Below are 19,553 nucleotides of genomic sequence, written 5' to 3'. Positions count from 1 at the left end.
AAATATTTGGACAGAGACAACATTTTTCTAATTTTGGTTCTGTACATTACCACAATGAATTTTGAACAAAACAATTCAGATGCAGTTGAAGTTCAGACTTTCAGCTTTAATTCAGTGGGTTGAACAAAATGATTGCATAAAAATGTGAGGAACTAAAGCATTTTTTAAACACAATCCCTTCATTTCAGGGGCTCAAAAGTAATTGGACAAATTAAATAATTGTAAATAAAATGTTCATTTCTAATACTTGGTTGAAAACCCTTTGTTGGCAATGACTGCCTGAAGTCTTGAACTCATGGACATCACCAGACGCTGTGTTTCCTCCTTTTTAATGCTCTGCCAGGCCTTTACTTCAGCGGTTTTCAGTTGCTGTTTGTTTGTGGGCCTTTCTGTCTGAAGTTTAGTCTTTAACAAGTGAAATGCATGCTCAATTGGGTTGAGATCAGGTGACTGACTTGGCCATTCAAGAATATTCCACTTCTTTGCTTTAATAAACTCCTGGGTTGCTTTGGCTTGATGTTTTGGGTCATTGTCCATCTGTATTATGAAACGCCGACCAATCAGTTTGGCTGCATTTGGTTGGATTTGAGCACACAGTATGTCTCTGAATACCTCAGAGTTCATCCGGCTGCTTCTGTCCTGTGTCACATCATCAATAAACACTAGTGACCCAGTGCCACTGGCAGCCATGCATGCCCAAGCCATCACACTGCCTCCACCGTGTTTTACAGATGATGTGGTATGCTTTGGATCATGAGCTGTACCACGCCTTTGCCATACTTTTTTCTTTCCATCATTCTGGTAGAGGTTGATCTTGGTTTCATCTGTCCAAAGAATGCTCTTCCAGAACTGTGCTGGCTTTTTTAGATGTTTTTTAGCAAAGTCCAATCTAGCCTTTTTATTCTTGAGGCTTATGAGTGGCTTGCACCGTGCAGTGAACCCTCTGTATTTACTTTCACACAGTCTTCTCTTTATGGTAGATTTGAATATTGATACGCCTACCTCCTGGAGAGTGTTGTTCACTCGGTTGGCTGTTGTGAAGGGGTTTCCCTTCACCATGGAAATTATTCTGCAATCATCCACCACTGTTGTCTTCTGTGGGCATCCAGGTCTTTTTGCATTGATGAGTTCACCAGTTCTTTCTTTCTTTCTTTCTTTCTTTCTTTCTTTCTTTCTCAGGATGTACCAAACTGTAGATTTTGCCACTCCTAATATTGTAGCAATTTCTCTGATGGGTTTTTTCTGTTTTCGCAGCTTAAGGATGGCTTGTTTCACCTGCATGGAGAGCTCCTTTGACCGCATGTTTTCTTCACAGCAAAATCTTCCAAATGCAAGCACCACACCTCAAATCAACTCCAGGCCTTTTATCTGCTTAATTGAGAATGACATAACGAAGGAATTGCCCACACCTGCCCATGAAATAGCCTTTGAGTCAATTGTCCAATTACTTTTGGTCCCTTTAAAAACAGGGTGGCACATGTTAAGGAGCTGAAACTCCTAAACCCTTCATCCAATTTTAATGTGGATACCCTCAAATGAAAGCTGAAAGTCTGGACTTTATGTCCATGTCCATTATATAACTATAACTTGAATATGTTTCAGTAAACAGGTAAAAAAACAAAATTTGTGTCAGTGTCCAAATATATATGGACCTAACTGTATATACTGTAGACGGAACTGATGTTTGCTGTCTTGTGAGGAACTGACTTAATCTTGTGAAGGAGATGAAGTTTAGCTGAGATGCAAGCTATTATTGAGTTTTATCTGTTTTTGGAAAAGCCAAATCTTAGGTCTAATCTTTATAATCAAGCCCTGGTACTTAATGTCTTATCAGTTTAATTCTCAGGAGTGGCATGGTGGTTCAGTGATTATCACTGTTGTCTCATAGCAAGAAGGCTCTGGATCCAAATATTATGGCCAATTAGGACTTTTTACATGGAGTTTGCATGTTCTCCTTGTGCATGTGTGGGTTTCCTCTGGGTGCTCCAGTTTCCTCCCACAGTCCAAAGACATTTGTAGATTAGGTCAACTGGCGACTCAAAATTGCTCATAGGTGTGAATGTGAGTGTGAATGCTTGTTCATCTCTGTGTTAGCCCTGCGATAGACTGGGGACCTGTCCAGGCTGTACCCCACCTGTCACCTGAAGTCAGCTGGGATTAGGTCCAGCTCACCTGCGATCCTGATGGATAAGTGGTACAGATAATGGATGGATGGATTTAATAAATCATCAGTACTGGAATAGTAGGTGGGAATACATTCTGTTGCAGGGCACTATGCACCCAAACATTCACACTCTCATTCTCACCACAATTTAGAGTCACCATTCTGCCAACTGATTTAATTTAGGGAGGTAGGAGGAAACTGGAAAACCTGGAGAAAACCCACACCCTTGTACCAACCTTGAAATGTTTCCTTTTCATTCATCTAGAGTTTACCGCTTTGTTTAAGCAAATTCTAAATCATCCCATAATAAGTACATGTACTACACGGACATGAAATAATGAAATAAAGACACATTCATTTGTAATTCAGCCTCTCCACACTCTGCTGAGTGTTTTCATCAAAATCTTGAGAAATATAAGTGAACTGTTCTGTAGCGGCAAAAAGAGTGCAATATTACATCAAGACAAACTGTGTAGTATTCAGTTTTATACAGTATTTAAATTTTAATAGCATTCAGATATTACAAAATAATAAATCATTATTTTTGTTTCAAATATGAGAAAAAAAGCTAAAAAAAATGGTCACACTGGGCCTAAACAATAAAATATAAGGCAGACTGAAACTAAACATATATTCTTTTACCAGGCGGCATGGTGGTGTAGTGGTTAGCACGGTCGTCTCACAGCAAGAAGGTTCCGGGTTCAAACCCAGCAGCCGGCGAGGGCCTTTCTGTGTGGAGTTTGCATGTTCTCCCCGTGTCTGCGTGGGTTTGCTCCTGTTTCCCCCACAATCCAAAGACATGCAGTTAGGTTGATGTGGGGCGGCCTTGGGCTGAGGTGCCCTTGAACAAGGTACCGAACCCCTGACTGCTCCCCGGGCGCTCTGGGCTGCCCACTGCTCTGGGTGTGTGTGTGTGTTCACTGCTTCAGATGGGTTAAATGCAGAGGATGAATTTCACTGTGCTTGAAGTGTGCATGTGACGAATAAAGGTTTCTTCTTTCTTTTCTTTTCTTTCTTCAGTACATAGCCCAATAAATGTCCCATCATGAGCTACCAGAACGAACACACACACACACACACACACACACGTTAACATATGAGTCAACTTTTTCATGCACATACAAAAATACACTATTTTCTAACATTTTAGTGATTGTTACTTTTAAGTGATCATCGACTGTTTCATACAGAATCTGTATTTTAAGACAAATATATATATATATATATATATATATATATATATATATATATATATATATATATATATATATATATTTATTTATTTATTTATTTTTTGGTCTGAATAGACAGTATGGCTCAGGTTTACAAGTGTCCTCAAACCCAGATATGACTTTCACATTTGGAAGAAATGTCCTTTGTTTTTATAACTTATGAATTTACTGAGGTCAGTGAAGGTTTCATGGGACATTTTGTCAGAGAAAAAAGTAGATAATATCAAATCATCAAGTTCAAATGAAAACAAAATTTGTCCAATGTATATAATAATAGTTAAATTGTGATAGGTTTTGGAATGTGTGTGTGTTTTTTTCTTCTTCTTCTTCTTCTTTTGGTGACTCCTGTTAGGGGTCGCCACAGCAAATCATCATGATCTACATATTTGATTTGGCATAGGTTTTACACTGGCTGCCCTTCCTAACACAACCCTCCCCAATCTATCCAGGCTTGGGACTGACACTAAGTATGCACTGGTCTTGTGCAACCCCAGTGACTGGGTATTTTACCTAATCTGCATGTCTTTGAATATTTTTCAAAAATAACAGGTTAATTAGCTTCCTATAAATTGATCAGCTTTCACAAGCAGTGTTATAGTGGTGGCTAGTTTACAAGTATACTATTTCATCTTACATATTGTTACTTTGAAGCACATTACCAAGAAGGGAAAGTCACTGTTTAAAAACTTATGGGTCTATAAAAATATTTGTGATATTATTGATATTAATATTAGTGATTTAGATATATGTAAAAATAGCATCACTGATCCTATGCTTGACATGCGATGATGCATTTAGCAAATCAAGTTCAAATGTCACATAATGCTCAAATGTACTAATATTGCTTTGTAGTATTAATGTAGAGTTTTATAGAGTTATTAATTCGACCATTTGTTTGGTCTTTGTGTTTCTAACAAAAATGCAAAAAAAAAAAACCCTTTATGCCAACTATCATGACAGTTTGATTTATCACTATAACAAAGTGCACCTCTGAGATAACAGCATTTTTTCACATATTTTGCTTGAATTGTCTTTAATCTCTTGTTACTGTAGCCACAGTCCCATTCGCTGGCACCTTCTCTTCTTTTTGTCCTATAAGTCTCCTGAAAAAGTTCAGTATGAGCGCACCGGCTGCAGGAGTGGAAAAGTAGTAAAGCAGAGGGTTGAGCGCACTATTGAAATAGGTGAAGCAAAGTGAAAAATAAAAAACCACATTTGCATCACTGAAGTGTGAACACTGGTCATACAACATCATCAGGGCCCAAACAGATATCCGTGAGGCAGTGCTTGGCAAGAAGCAAAGGAAAAAGACCACGGCAACAATGAAAATGAAGTGGACAGCTCTCTTGATCTTGCCTGTGTTGTCCATTGTTTTTGTTTTCAGCTGCCATGTAATGCAGACTGTGCAGAAGATGATGATGCTGCCTGGCACAAAGAACTGGAGCACAAAGATGGTGCTGTGCCAGAATATCCCTGGATTGTTGTCCAAGCATATGTTAAAACTCTCGCACTGGGTGCGGTTGCCGAGGCTGTAAAAGTGTGGTGAGCCCAACACCTGACCTATCAGAAGGAAAACCATAGCCCATAGTCCTGTAGAGACCCACATGGCGTATTTCAGGTTCATCCGATTTATGCGATGTAGTGGGTGCACAATCTTCAGGTAGCGGTCCACAGCCACAGCAGTGAGGAAAAAGATGCTCGCGGTCCTGTTGGCTGCCACAAAGAAGAGCAGCATGCGACAGAAGGCATCTCCGAAGATCCAATCCTGGCGCATGATGTAGTAGTGAGCTCTGAATGGCATGAAGAAGAGCAGAATTGTGTCGGCCACAGACAGGTGTGCCAGGTAGATAGAGTTTGGCTTCCAGTTCCCTGCATCAAGGGCAAACATGCAGAGGAACAGAAAGTTCCCCGTAGTGCCAAAAATGAACTCGAGGATAAGTATCGGGGGTAGGGCTTTGTCTAAAATAGGGGTCTCAAAAACACAACAACTTGAGGAGTTTGACATCTTGGCAGTACTGATGCAGATGGACTGAGAAACTCTTCACTCACACTAATATCTTATTCTACAGCCATAGGCAAATAACTAGGTGAACAAAACGTCAAACTACTCACCACCCACCACTCATATTATAATGTAAAAATGATTATGAAAAAGACAATGCACTCTGGCATGGCAACACACTTCCTGACAAGAAAGTACCACTAGTGAGACGCAAAGTAAGGCTAAACAACGACTTGAACTTATGAACTGTTCTGCAGCTGCAAAGAGTGCAATATTTCTGTAATACATAAAAAAATTGTGTAGTCGTGATCAGTAATCCTGACCACTTCTGCTGTCCAGACCTGCCTTATCCATCCTGATATGCTACTTCTAGTTGGCAATCTCATCACTTGGAATCCACTTGCTTCCCTCTGAGGATGGTCCCATATGGACAGCCTAAAGATACATGAGATTCCTGTAGCTGATACCACTTAGAAACAATGAAGATGGCTTTGGACTGCAGTTGCCATGAACAGTTTTGCACTCAAGTCTCCATCAGTGAACAGTTGATAACGTCAACAAAATAGATTTCATGTTCAAATTATAATGAGTTTTTTGGTTAAACAGTTGCACTTTTGACCATATAGCACACTGTTATAGAAGCAAGTAATTTATAATCGGACTATCTGGTGTTACTCAGATGGGGATGGGTTCCCTTTTGAGTTTGGTTCCTCAAAAGGTTTCTCCCTCATATTGTCTCATAGTCTTTGTCCTTTCCAGCATTGCCTCTGGTTTGATCATTAGGGATAAATATCTCATTTCATCTCATTAACTCTAGCCGCTTTATCCTGTTCTACAGGGTCGCAGGCAAGCCGGAGTCTATCCCAGCTGACTACGGGCGAAAGGCAGGGTACACCCTGGACAAGTCGCCAGGTCATCACAGGGCTGACACATAGACAAAGACAACCATTCACATTCACACCTACAGTCAATTTAAAGTCACCAGTTAACCTAACCTGCATGTCTTTGGACTGTGGGGGAAACCGGAGCACCCGGAGGAAACCCACGCAGATGCGGGGAGAACATGCAAACTCCGCACAGAAAGGCCCTCGCCGGCCACGGGGCTCGAACCCGGACCTTCTTGCTGTGAGGCGACAGCGCTAACCACTACACCACCATGCCGCCAGGGATAAATATATGAATTTCAAATTTATTTCCTGATTTTATATACTTCTGTAAAGCTCCTTGTGACAATGTCCATTATTAAAAGCGCTATATAAATAAAATTGAATTGAATTGTATTATTCAGTTTAATATTTAAATTTCAATAACTTTCCCATATTACAAAATACTAAGTCATTATTACATTTCAAATATAAGAAGAAGAAAAAAAACATAAAGAAAATAGTCACACTGGATCTAAACAATAAAATATAAGACAGACTGAAATTAAACATATATTCTTTTACAGTATGTAGCCCAATAAATGTCCCATAATGGACTATCTTCTATTACCAGAACACACACACACACACACACACACACACACACACACACACACACACACACACACACTTGTTAAAATGAGTTACCTTTTTCATGCACATACAAAAATACACTATTTTCTAATGTTTTAGTGATTGTTACTTTTAAGTGATCATCAACTACGTTTCATAGAGAATCTGTAATTTAATACAAATATATATTTTTGGTCTGAATAGACAGTATGGCTTATGTTTACAGATGTCCTCACCAACCAGAGATGACTTTCACATTTGGAAGAAATGCCCTTTGTTTTACAACTTATGGCTTTACTGAAGTCATAGAAGGTTTAATGGGACATTTTTCCAGAGAGAAAAAGTAGATAATTAATATCAAATCATCAAGTTCAAATGAAAACAAAATTTGTCCAACATGTATAATAGTCTAATAGTCAGTTGGTGATAGGTTTTGGAATGTGTTTATAATATAACCCAATGTATTAGAACATATACTGTTTTTCATTTTTCAGTATTGGATGCATCAATTATATTGAGGCACTGCTGTGCATTTGTAGCGTGAACCCTAATTTGCATGCCCATGAGCCTCTGTTTGAGTAGCAGAATTTAGCCTATTAATTGAACACTCACACTACAAGGTGTATGATTTTGCTGCTAGAAGTGAAATGGTGTGAGGGAATTCCCTGCCCACCTGAATAAACACTTCCATTCAGTCACACAACAGACTAATTTTTACACTTCGCTCAGCTGTCATTAACGTCATTAACCTTGTGTGACGGTAGAAAGTTTGGAAGCCAAATGTCATGTTAGCTCCATATTTACTATTACAGTCAAATACGCAGCATCTTAGTGGAAATAAAATGTCTAAGGATATCAAAACTGGAAATGAATTAAATTATACTCTACTGGCTAACAACAAATGGAACAGATTCGATCTGTGTTTGTTTTTTCCTCTTTAGGATTTGCAAATTTGATGTTTAAAATCAAGATAGATAGGCAGATGGATGAATAAATGTGGTGGCCTTTTGCACACTCAACCAAAAATGGACAATATGTGTAATCTATTTTTGTCTTACATTTTTTCCTATTTGCTTACATGCCAATAAAGAGTTAATAAGCTTCCTATAAATTGATCAGCTTTCACAAACAGTGTTATGTTGGTTACTAGTTTACAATTGCAATTTTCACCTCATATACTGTTACTTTGGAGCACATTACCGAGAAGGGAAAGTCACTGTTTAAAAACTTCTCATCTCATCTCATTATCTGTAGCCGCTTTATCCTGTTCTACTGGAGCCTATCCCAGCTGACTACGGGCGAAAGGCGGGGTACACCCTGGACAAGTCGCCAGGTCATCACAGGGCTGACACATAGACACAGACAACCATTCACATGTTTAAAAACTTATGGGTCTATAAAAATATTTGTGATATTATTGATATTAATATTAGTGATTTACATATATGTAAAAATAGTATCACTGATCCTATGCTTGACATGCGATGATGCATTTAGCAAATCAAGTTCAAATGTCACAATGCTCGAATGTACTAATATTGCTTTGTAGTATTAATGTAGAGTTTTATAAAGTTATTAATTCTACCATTTGTATGGTCTTTGTGTTTCTAACAAAAATGCAAAAAAAAAATCTTTATGCCAACTATCATGACAGTTTGATTTATCACTATAACAAAGTGCACCTCTGAGATAACAGCATTTTTTCACATATTTTGCTTGAATTGTCTTTAATCTCTTGTTACTGTAGCCACAGTCCCCTTCGCTGGCACCTTCTCTTCTTTTTGTCCTGTAAGTCTCCTGAAAAAGTTCAGTATGAGCCCACCGGCTGCAGGAGTGGAAAAGTAGTAAAGCAGAGGGTTGAGCGCACTATTGAAATAGGTGAAGCAAAGTGAAAAATAAAAAACCGTATTTGCCTCACTGAAGTATGAACACTGATTGTACCAGATCTTCAGGACATAAATAGCCACCCGTGAGGCAGTGCTTGGCAAGAAGCAGACAAAAAAGACCAGAGCAACGATTAAAATGAAGTGGACAGCCCGCTTGACCTTGCCTGTGGTGTCCATTGTTTTTGTTTTCAGCTGCCATGTAATGCAGACCGTGCAGAAGATGATGATGCTGCTTGGCACCAAGAACTGGAGCACATAGAAGGTACTGTGCCAGATTACCAGTGGATTGTTGTCCAAGCATATGTTAAAGCTCTCACACTGGGTGTGGTTGGCAAGGCTGAAAAAGTGCTTTGAGCCCAGCAACTGACCTGTCATAAGGAAAACCATAGCCCATATGCATGTAGAGACCCCCATGGCATACTTCAGGTTCATCCGATTTATGCGATGTAGTGGGTGCACAATCTTCAGGTAGCGGTCCACAGCCACAGCAGTGAGAAAGAAGATGCTAGCGGCCCGGTTGGCTGCCACAAAGAAGAGCAACATGCGACAGAAGGCATCTCCGAAGATCCAGTCCTTGCCCCTGATGTAGTATTCAGCTCTGAATGGCATGAAGAAGAGCAGAACTGTGTCGGCCACAGACAGGTGTGCCAGGTAGATCGAGTTTGGCTTCCAGTTCCCTGCATCAAGGGCAAACATGCAGAGGAACAGAAAGTTCCCTGTGGTGCCAAGAATGAACTCAATGAAAAGTATAGGGGCTAGGATTTGATCTAAAACAGGGGTATCGAAAGCACAACAAACTGAGGAGTTTGACATGTTGGCAGTACTGATGCAGATGGACTGAGAAACTCTTCACTCACACTAATATTTTATTCTACAGCCATAGGCAAATAACTAGGTGAATAAAACGTCAAACTACTCACCACCCACCACTCATATTATAATGTAAAAATGATTATGAAAAAGACAATACACTGAGAAACTCTTCACTCACACTAGTATTTTATTCTACAGCCATAGGCAAATAACTAGGTGAATAAAACGTCAAACTACTCACCACCCACCACTCATATTATAATGTAAAAATGATTATGAAAAAGACAATACACTGAGAAACTCTTCACTCACACTAGTATTTTATTCTACAGCCATAGGCAAATAACTAGGTGAATAAAACGTCAAACTACTCACCACCCACCACTCATATTATAATGTAAAAATGATTATGAAAAAGACAATGCACTCTGGCATGGCAACACACTTCCTGACAAGAAAGTACCACTAGTGAGACGCAAAGTAAGGCTAAACAATGACTTGAACTTATGAACTGTTCTGCAGCTGCAAAGACTGCAATATTTCTGTAATACATAAAAAAAATGTGTAGTAGTGATCATCAGTAATCCTGACCACTTCTGCTGTCCAGACCTGCCTTATCCATCCTGATATGCTACTTCTAGTTGGCAATCTCATCACTTGGAATCCACTTGCTTCCCTCTGAGGATGGTCCCATATGGACAGCCTAAAGATACATGAGATTCCTGTAGCTGATACCACTTAGAAACAATGAAGATGGCTTTGGACTGCAGTTGCCATGAACAGTTTTGCACTCAAGTCTCCATCAGTGAACAGTTGATAACGTCAACAAAATAGATTTCATGTTCAAATTATAATGAGTTTTTTGGTTAAACAGTTGCACTTTTGACCATATAGCACACTGTTATAGAAGCAAGTAATTTATAATTGGAATATCTGGTGTTACTCAGATGGGGATGGGTTCCCTTTTGAGTTTGGTTCCTCAAAAGGTTTCTCCCTCATATTGTCTCATAGTCTTTGTCCTTTCCAGCATTGCCTCTGGTTTGATCATTAGGGATAAATATCTCATTTCATCTCATTAACTCTAGCCGCTTTATCCTGTTCTACAGGGTCGCAGGCAAGCCGGAGCCTATCCCAGCTGACTACGGGCGAAAGGCGGGGTACACTCTGGACAAGTCGCCAGGTCATCACAGGGCTGACACATAGACACAGACAACCATTCACACTCACACTCACACCTACGGTCAATTTAAAGTCACCAGTTAACCTAACCTGCATGTCTTTGGACTGTGGGGGAAACCGGAGCACCCGGAGGAAACCCATGTGGACACGGGGAGAACATGCAAACTCCGCACAGAAAGGCCCTCGCCGGCAACGGGGCTCGAACCCGGACCTTCTTGCTGTGAGGCGACAGCGCTAACCACTACACCACCATGCCACCAGGGATAAATATATGAATTTAAAATTTATATCCTGATTTTATATACTTCTGTAAAGCTCCTTGTGACAATGTCCATTATTAAAAGTGCTATATAAATAAAATTGAATTGAATTGTATTATTCAGTTTAATATTTAAATTTCAATAACTTTCCCATATTACAAAATACTAAGTCATTATTACATTTCAAATATGAGAAGAAGAAAAAAAACGTAAAGAAAATAGTCACACTGGATCTAAACAATAAAATATAAGACAGACTGAAATTAAACATATATTCTTTTACAGTATGTAGCCCAATAAATGTCCCATAATGGACTATCTTCTATTACCAGAACACACACACACACACACACACACACACACACACACACACACACACACACACACTTGTTAAAACGAGTTACCTTTTTCATGCACATACAAAAATACACTATTTTCTAACGTTTTAGTGATTGTTACTTTTAAGTGATCATCAACTACGTTTCATAGAGAATCTGTAATTTAATACAAATATATATTTTTGGTCTGAATAGACAGTATGGCTTATGTTTACAGATGTTCTCACCAACCAGAGATGACTTTCACATTTGGAAGAAATGCCCTTTGTTTTACAACTTATGGCTTTACATGAAGTCATAGAAGGTTTAATGGGACATTTTTCCAGAGAGAAAAAGTAGATAATTAATATCAAATCATCAAGTTCAAATGAAAACAAAATTTGTCCAACATGTATAATAGTCTAATAGTCAGTTGGTGATAGGTTTTGGAATGTGTTTATAATATAACCCAATGTATTAGAACATATACTGTTTTTCATTTTTCAGTATTGGATGCATCAATTATATTGAGGCACTGCTGTGCATTTGTAGCGTGAACCCTAATTTGCATGCCCATGAGCCTCTGTTTGAGTAGCAGAATTTAGCCTATTAATTGAACACTCACACTACAAGGTGTATGATTTTGCTGCTAGAAGTGAAATGGTGTGAGGGAATTCCCTGCCCACCTGAATAAACACTTCCATTCAGTCACACAACAGACTAATTTTTACACTTCGCTCAGCTGTCATTAACGTCATTGACCTTGTGTGACGGTAGAAAGTTTGGAAGCCAAATGTCATGTTAGCTCCATATTTACTATTACAGTCAAATACGCAGCATCTTAGTGGAAATAAAATGTCTAAGGATATCAAAACTGGAAATGAATTAAATTATACTCTACTGGCTAACAACAAATGGAACAGATTCGATCTGTGTTTGTTTTTTCCTCTTTAGGATTTGCAAATTTGATGTTTAAAATCAAGATAGATAGGCAGATGGATGAATAAATGTGGTGGCCTTTTGCACACTCAACCAAAAATGGACAATATGTGTAATCTATTTTTGTCTTACATTTTTTCCTATTTGCTTACATGCCAATAAAGAGTTAATAAGCTTCCTATAAATTGATCAGCTTTCACAAACAGTGTTATGTTGGTTACTAGTTTACAATTGCAATTTTCACCTCATATACTGTTACTTTGGAGCACATTACCGAGAAGGGAAAGTCACTGTTTAAAAACTTCTCATCTCATCTCATTATCTGTAGCCGCTTTATCCTGTTCTACTGGAGCCTATCCCAGCTGACTACGGGTGAAAGGCGGGGTACACCCTGGACAAGTCGCCAGGTCATCACAGGGCTGACACATAGACACAGACAACCATTCACATGTTTAAAAACTTATGGGTCTATAAAAATATTTTTGATATTATTGATATTAATATTAGTGATTTACATATATGTAAAAATAGTATCACTGATCCTATGCTTGACATGCAATGATGCATTTAGCAAATCAAGTTCAAATGTCACAATGCTCGAATGTACTAATATTGCTTTGTAGTATTAATGTAGAGTTTTATAAAGTTATTAATTCTACCATTTGTTTGGTCTTTGTGTTTCTAACAAAAATGCAAAAAAAATCTTTATGCCAACTATCATGACAGTTTGATTTATCACTATAACAAAGTGCACCTCTGAGATAACAGCATTTTTTCACATATTTTGCTTGAATTGTCTTTAATCTCTTGTTACTGTAGCCACAGTCCCATTCGCTGGCACCTTCTCTTCTTTTTGTCCTATAAGTCTCCTGAAAAAGTTCAGTATGAGCCCACCGGCTGCAGGAGTGGAAAAGTAATAAAGCAGAGGGTTGAGCACACTATTGAAATAGGTGAAGCAAAGTGAAAAATAAAAAACCGTATTTGCCTCACTGAAGTATGAACACTGATTGTACCAGATCTTCAGGACATAAATAGCCACCCGTGAGGTAGTGCTTGGCAAGAAGCAGACAAAAAAGACCAGAGCAACGATTAAAATGAAGTGGACAGCCCGCTTGACCTTGCCTGTGGTGTCCATTGTTTTTGTTTTCAGCTGCCATGTAATGCAGACCGTGCAGAAGATGATGATGCTGCTTGGCACCAAGAACTGGAGCACATAGAAGGTACTGTGCCAGATTACCAGTGGATTGTTGTCCAAGCATATGTTAAAGCTCTCACACTGGGTGTGGTTGGCAAGGCTGAAAAAGTGCTCTGAGCCCAGCAACTGACCTGTCATAAGGAAAACCATAGCCCATATGCATGTAGAGACCCCCATGGCATACTTCAGGTTCATCCGATTTATGCGATGTAGTGGGTGCACAATCTTCATGTAGCGGTCCACAGCCACAGCAGTGAGAAAGAAGATGCTAGCGGCCCGGTTGGCTGCCACAAAGAAGAGCAACATGCGACAGAAGGCATCTCCGAAGATCCAGTCCTTGCCCCTGATGTAGTATTCAGCTCTGAATGGCATGAAGAAGAGCAGAACTGTGTCGGCCACAGACAGGTGTGCCAGGTAGATCGAGTTTGGCTTCCAGTTCCCTGCATCAAGGGCAAACATGCAGAGGAACAGAAAGTTCCCTGTGGTGCCAAGAATGAACTCAATGAAAAGTATTGGGGCTAGGATTTGATCTAAAACAGGGGTATCGAAAGCACAACAAACTGAGGAGTTTGACATGTTGGCATTACTGATGCAGATGGACTGAGAAACTGTTTAACTACACTAATGTTTTATTCTACAACCAGAGACAAAAAATGAGATGAACAAAATTCCAAACTACTCACCACCCACCACCCATATTATATATTGTATCACGGCCCTCTGGGCTTTGCCCCTTTTCCCCCTTGGCTGTGGCTGTGTTTCTTTGTGTGTTCCCCTGCAGCTGTGCTGGTGGTGTGGCACAAGGCAATTAGCCCAATTAGGTACACTTGCATACAGGTGTAGCTATGGTTTAAACGTGCTGCTGCGCCTCTCTGGGGAGCATCAGATGCCTGGTTTGGGGTGCCCGTCATAGATGTGTGCTGTTTTTGGAGAAGGTTTGTCATGTGTTTTAGGAAACTTTTTAGGAAAGCCTTGGAGGCTCGCATTTGCTCTTTTGTTGTGCTGATTAAATAAAATAACTCCGAATCCCCACCACCACCCCTTGATGTACTCACCTGGTTGGCATAACAATTGGGAGCTCATTTAAAACTAGACACGTTGTTTATAATTGGATGTTGGATTTGCGTTTTGTGATTTGGATTTGTCACTCACTCAGTTTTGTTCAGATTTACCATTGATATCAAGGAAAACGTTTTGATGTTTGTGGACAACTTTTGAATTTGGTAAGTGCTTTGCATGTTATTTGAAAGGGTTTGGGGAGTGAGTACAGATTCAGAAATTGAGTAATTTAAATTCGAATAATTGAATTGTAATTGGTTGCAGTTTGCCCTAGCTGAACTCAATAGCAACAATAGTTTTGAATTTTGCACTATCTCATTGCTTTAAAAAAGCCCAATTTCTCATTAACCTTTTATAATTGATCTGCTAAGGCCTGTTTATCTTAAGGATATAAACTTTTCCCTCTGGTAGGTAAAGAACGTATTGTTGGATACGTTGTTTCTTGTTTTTACTTGTTGTTTTCTGGATGGTGATGGGATCACCATCACCTCCCGGGGGCAGGTCCAAGGTTTGGGAAGTTGCTTGTCAATTGGCAGTTTTCTCAAGCCTACTGGATTCCCAGCCCATAATTACTCAGCCCCAAACTGTCTGAGAATGAAGGTTAACGTTAGTTAGTGGGAGTTAGTGATAGTGAGGGTCAGGGAAATTTTATTTTATTATAGGCACAGACAGATTGAAATGTACTACTTCAGCGTGTATATAAATATTTTTGTTTGAATTAATTGTCACTGACAACCTTTTGAGGGTTGCATCCTGACTCTATCTGAGGAGCTGCTGGATGTGATTATGAGGGAGTAGTAACATTACCATACATCAGAGGAATAACGGAACGCATTCAAAGAGCAATGAGGAAATATAACATTAACACACCTGTCAAACCATACATAACACTCCGTCAGATCCTGGTTCATCCCAAAGACAGAATACATCCGGAAAACAGATGCAACACCATATATGAGATTCCATGCCAATTATGCAATAAAACTTACATCGGGGAGACAGGAAGGAGCTTCAACACAAGAAAAAATGAACATAAGAAAGAGTGCGAAAAGGAGACAGCTACAAGACAAACCCGAACAATAAAAGAAAAGGCACAACAGGAAAATTATAAGTCAGCCATAACAGATCACTGCAAAAGGGAAAATCATATTATGGACTGGGGGAATGCCAGAGTCATCCGCACAGAAGATAATAAACATCAGCGCTGGATCAGGGAGGCCATGGAGATCCGTAAGCGAAGTCCGAGGACCATCAACCGGGATGAGGGAGCATACATGCTCTCCCATACCTGGAGTGCCATCTTGCAGGGGACGAACAGACAGTAGTAGGCGTGACCGACCTGTCAAACCAGACAGGAAGGTCACGCCTTCGGAAACATCAGCTGATAAAATGCGTCACCAACAACATCCGGTGACACTCTGAGGAAGATGACAGTTGTACGTCGAAACATGTCAGGTAAACAAACCTAAAAATTAGATGTCTGATAAAAAAAGAAAAAAATTAACCAGTACATTCTCTTCACACATGACTGAGTGGCCTCCTGGAACAACACCAGCATCATCAAGTTCACTGATGATAAAACAGTCATTGGACTGATCACTGGTGAGGGTGAGATGGCATACAGGAAGGAGGTGGCAGATCTGGTGGCCTGGTGTCAAAACAACAATCTTTTCCTTAATGCACACCAAACCAAGGAAATGATTGTTGATGCAAGGAGGTTGGGGGAGCTGCACACACCACTGTACATTGGTAAGACAGAGGTGGAGAAAGGAAAATCTTCAAATTTCTTAGTGTTCACATCAGTGAGGATCTCATCTCGTCTCACAACACACCACATCATAAAGAAGTCCTAGCAGCAGTCCCAGTACTTTCTAAGAAGGCTGAGGAAATTTGGCTGTGAGTGAATGAGTAATGAGGTAAGTAGAGGATTAGCAAAGAATTTAATTGTATAGTTGTGGCGGTTCGTGTAGAAGGGTGGAGCACAGAAAATGGCAGGACAGAGTTCGGGTTGATAGAGCATTTTATTGCCACACTTTTCAGTCTAACAACTATGTGAACTTTACAGACACACACACACTCGGCATCTGGTTCGGGGAGAGCTCCTCTGCTCTCTGCTCTCCGTCTTTAAGTAGGGTGTGGTCACTGGGAAGACACACACAAACACAGGTTAATTGACATCAGGTGTAGTGATTCTGCCACTTACCTCCCCTGACTCCGCCCTCCTGTCACAGACCGGCGCTTGACCACGCCCCCTCTGCCACATACCCCCACCGCCCAACTCAGGCCAGGTGGCCATCCGGCCTGCAGCCGACCCCCCCCCTTGACGGGAGAGGAAGTCCGCCACGACCATCTGCGCCCCCGGCCTGTGGACCACCTTGAAATTGAAGGGTTGGAGTGCCAGATAGCAACGGGTGATCTGCGCGTTGGCATCCTTCATGCGGTGGAGCTACTGGAGGGGCGCGTGGTCCGAACAGAGGGTGAAAGGGCGTCCCAGCAGGTAGTAATGGAGGGCGAGGACCGCCCACTTGATTGCCAGATACTCTTTTTCTATGGTGCTGTAGCGCCCCTCACGCACCGACAGCTTCCTACTGATGTATAGGACTGGGCGGTCCTCCCCCTCCACCTCCTGGGACAAAACCGCCCCAGCCCTCTGTCCAATGCATCGGTCTGTAACATAAAGGGGAGAGAAAAGTCAGGGGAGTGTAAAAGTGGCCCCCCACACAGTGCAGCCTTTACCTCAGAAAAAGCCTGCTGGCATTGCTCCGTCCACTGGACCGGATCTGGTGACCCCTTTTTAGTGAGATCAGTCAGCGGGCTGGTGACGTCCGAATAATTAGGTATAAACCTCTGATAATAGCCAGCCAGCCTCAGGAACTGTCTCACCCCCTTTTTGGTCTTGGGCCTCGGGCAGGCCGCAATTGCTGCGGTCTTGTTAATTTGAGGACGCACCTGCCCGTTGCCCAAGTGGAAGCCCAGATACCATACTTCCACCCACCCAATCGCACACTTCTTCGGGTTGGCTGTGAGACCCGCTCGCCTGAGCGACCTAAGGACGGCCCTCAGATGTTTGAGATGCCTCGGCCAGTCATTGCTAGAGATTATAATGTCATCGAGGTAGGCGGCCACATAGGTGGCGTGGGGGCGGAGGACCCTGTCCATCAGCCGCTGAAACGTAGCGGGTGCCCCAAACAGCCCGAACGGAAGTGTGACGAAATGGTGTAAACTGAACGGTGTGGAAAAGGCCGCTTTTTCTCGGGATGGTGGAGTCAAGGGGATCTGCCAGTATCCCTTTGTCAAATCCAGTGTCGAATAAAAGCGAGCCGTGCCTAGTCGATCGAGCAACTCATCAATCTGAGGCATTGGGTACACGTCAAATTTAGATACCACGTTGACTTTTCTATAGTCCACACAGAACTGGACTGACCCGTCGGCCTTGGGTACCAAGACCACTGGGCTGCTCCAGTCACTGTGGGACTCCTCGACGATGCCCATTTTGAGCATGGCCTCGAGTTCTTCCCGAACCACCTTTTTTTTGTGTTCGGGTAGCCTGTAGGGGCAGCTACGCTCTACCACCCCCAGGGGAATCTCTATGTGGTGCTCTATGAGGTCAGTGCGACCGGGCAGGGATGAGAACACATCCGAAAACTCGGTCTGCAACTGGGCGACCTCCGCGAGTTGGGTTGGGGAGAGGTGGTCTCCACAGGGGACCGGAGGGGTACATGACGCCAATGCCCCTTTTTGAACCTCCGGCCCCAGCTCCGCCTTCTCCGGGACCACCGACACCAACGCCACAGGGACCTCCTCATTCCAGAGTTTAAGCAGATTGAGGTGGTAAATCTGTAGCACCCCACCCCTCTCCGTTTGCCTCACCTCGTAGTCGACGTTCCCGACTCGCCGTGTGACCTCAAAGGGCCCTTGCCACTTGGCGACCAATTTGGAGCTCGATGTGGACAACAGTACGAGTACTTTATCTCCCGGTGCAAACTCTCTAAGGCGCGTACCCTTGTTGTACAGGCGGGTTTGCCGTTCTTGGGCCTGCCGCAAATTCTCCTGGGTTAGGTGGGTGAGGGTGTGGAGTTTTGCGCGCAGGTCCATAACGTATTGAATTTCGTTTTTGCTTTGTGAAGGTCCCTCCTTCCAATTTTCCCGCAGCACATTTAGAATGCCGCACGGCTTATGCCCATATAATAATTCGAATGGGGAGAACCCCGTGGAGGCTTGGGGGACCTCTCGCACTGAAAACAGCAAGGGCTCGAGCCACTTATCCCAATTACGTGCGTCCTCACTTACGATTTTTTTAATTATGTTCTTGAGGGTGCGGTTGAACCGTTCCACTAAACCGTCCGTTTGTGGGTGATACACGCTGGTGCGGATCGGCTTAATCCCCAGTAACCCATACAGTTCGCGCAGTGTCCATGACATAAACGTGGTGCCTTGATCAGTCAGAATCTCTTTCGGGATTCCAACTCGGGAGATAACGTGGAAGAGCACCTCCGCAATACTGCGTGCTGAGATATTGCGCAGAGGCACCGCTTCCGGGTATCGCATTGCATAGTCCACCAGAACTAATATAAAGCGGTACCCTTGTGTCGACCGATCTAATGGCCTGACGAGATGCATCCCAACTCTTTCGAACGGGGTCTCAATTAATGGTAGAGGGCACAAAGGCGCTTTTGGAATGGCCACTGGATTTACTAACTGGCATTCGCGGCACGCCGTACACCACCTCTGAACGTCGCTGCGAATCCCCAGCCAATAGAATCGGGCCATTATTCGGGCTAGTGTCTTATCCTGCCCTAAGTGTCCAGCCATGGGATTAAAGTGAGCCGCCTGGAATACCAATTCCTGGCGGCTCTTTGGAATTAAAAGCTGCGTGACTTGCTCTTTCGCCTGAGTGTCCTGCGTCACTCGGTATAATCTATCCTTCATAATAGAAAAATAGGGGAAGGACGGGGTGGCGATCGGCGGGAGCGTTTGACCATCAATTACTCTCACTTGGTCAAACGCATGC

General features: G+C 42.0%; 3 protein-coding genes across 3 annotated transcripts; all 3 read right to left on the bottom strand.

The window, feature by feature from the left end:
- Positions 1 to 4,429: 4,429 nt before the first annotated feature.
- On the bottom strand, positions 4,430 to 5,401 carry LOC132898784 (hydroxycarboxylic acid receptor 2-like). The gene has a single exon (XM_060940448.1). It carries the CDS (start codon positions 5,399 to 5,401, stop codon positions 4,430 to 4,432), a length of 972 nt encoding a protein of 323 aa, XP_060796431.1.
- A 3,220-nt stretch (positions 5,402 to 8,621) lies between these two features.
- Positions 8,622 to 9,593, bottom strand: LOC132898783 (hydroxycarboxylic acid receptor 2-like). Its single transcript, XM_060940447.1, has one exon. The coding sequence runs from the start codon at positions 9,591 to 9,593 to the stop codon at positions 8,622 to 8,624; it is 972 nt and encodes a 323-aa protein (XP_060796430.1).
- Positions 9,594 to 13,087: 3,494 nt separating this feature from the next.
- On the bottom strand, positions 13,088 to 14,059 carry LOC132898782 (hydroxycarboxylic acid receptor 2-like). Its single transcript, XM_060940446.1, has one exon. The coding sequence runs from the start codon at positions 14,057 to 14,059 to the stop codon at positions 13,088 to 13,090; it is 972 nt and encodes a 323-aa protein (XP_060796429.1).
- Positions 14,060 to 19,553: the final 5,494 nt, after the last annotated feature.

The sequence above is a fragment of the Neoarius graeffei genome, chromosome 15 (genome assembly GCF_027579695.1).
Source record: "Neoarius graeffei isolate fNeoGra1 chromosome 15, fNeoGra1.pri, whole genome shotgun sequence".
NCBI lineage: Eukaryota > Metazoa > Chordata > Actinopteri > Siluriformes > Ariidae > Neoarius > Neoarius graeffei.
The sequence above is the reverse complement of the archived record's forward strand: the minus strand, read 5'-3'. Positions and strand labels throughout refer to the sequence as shown.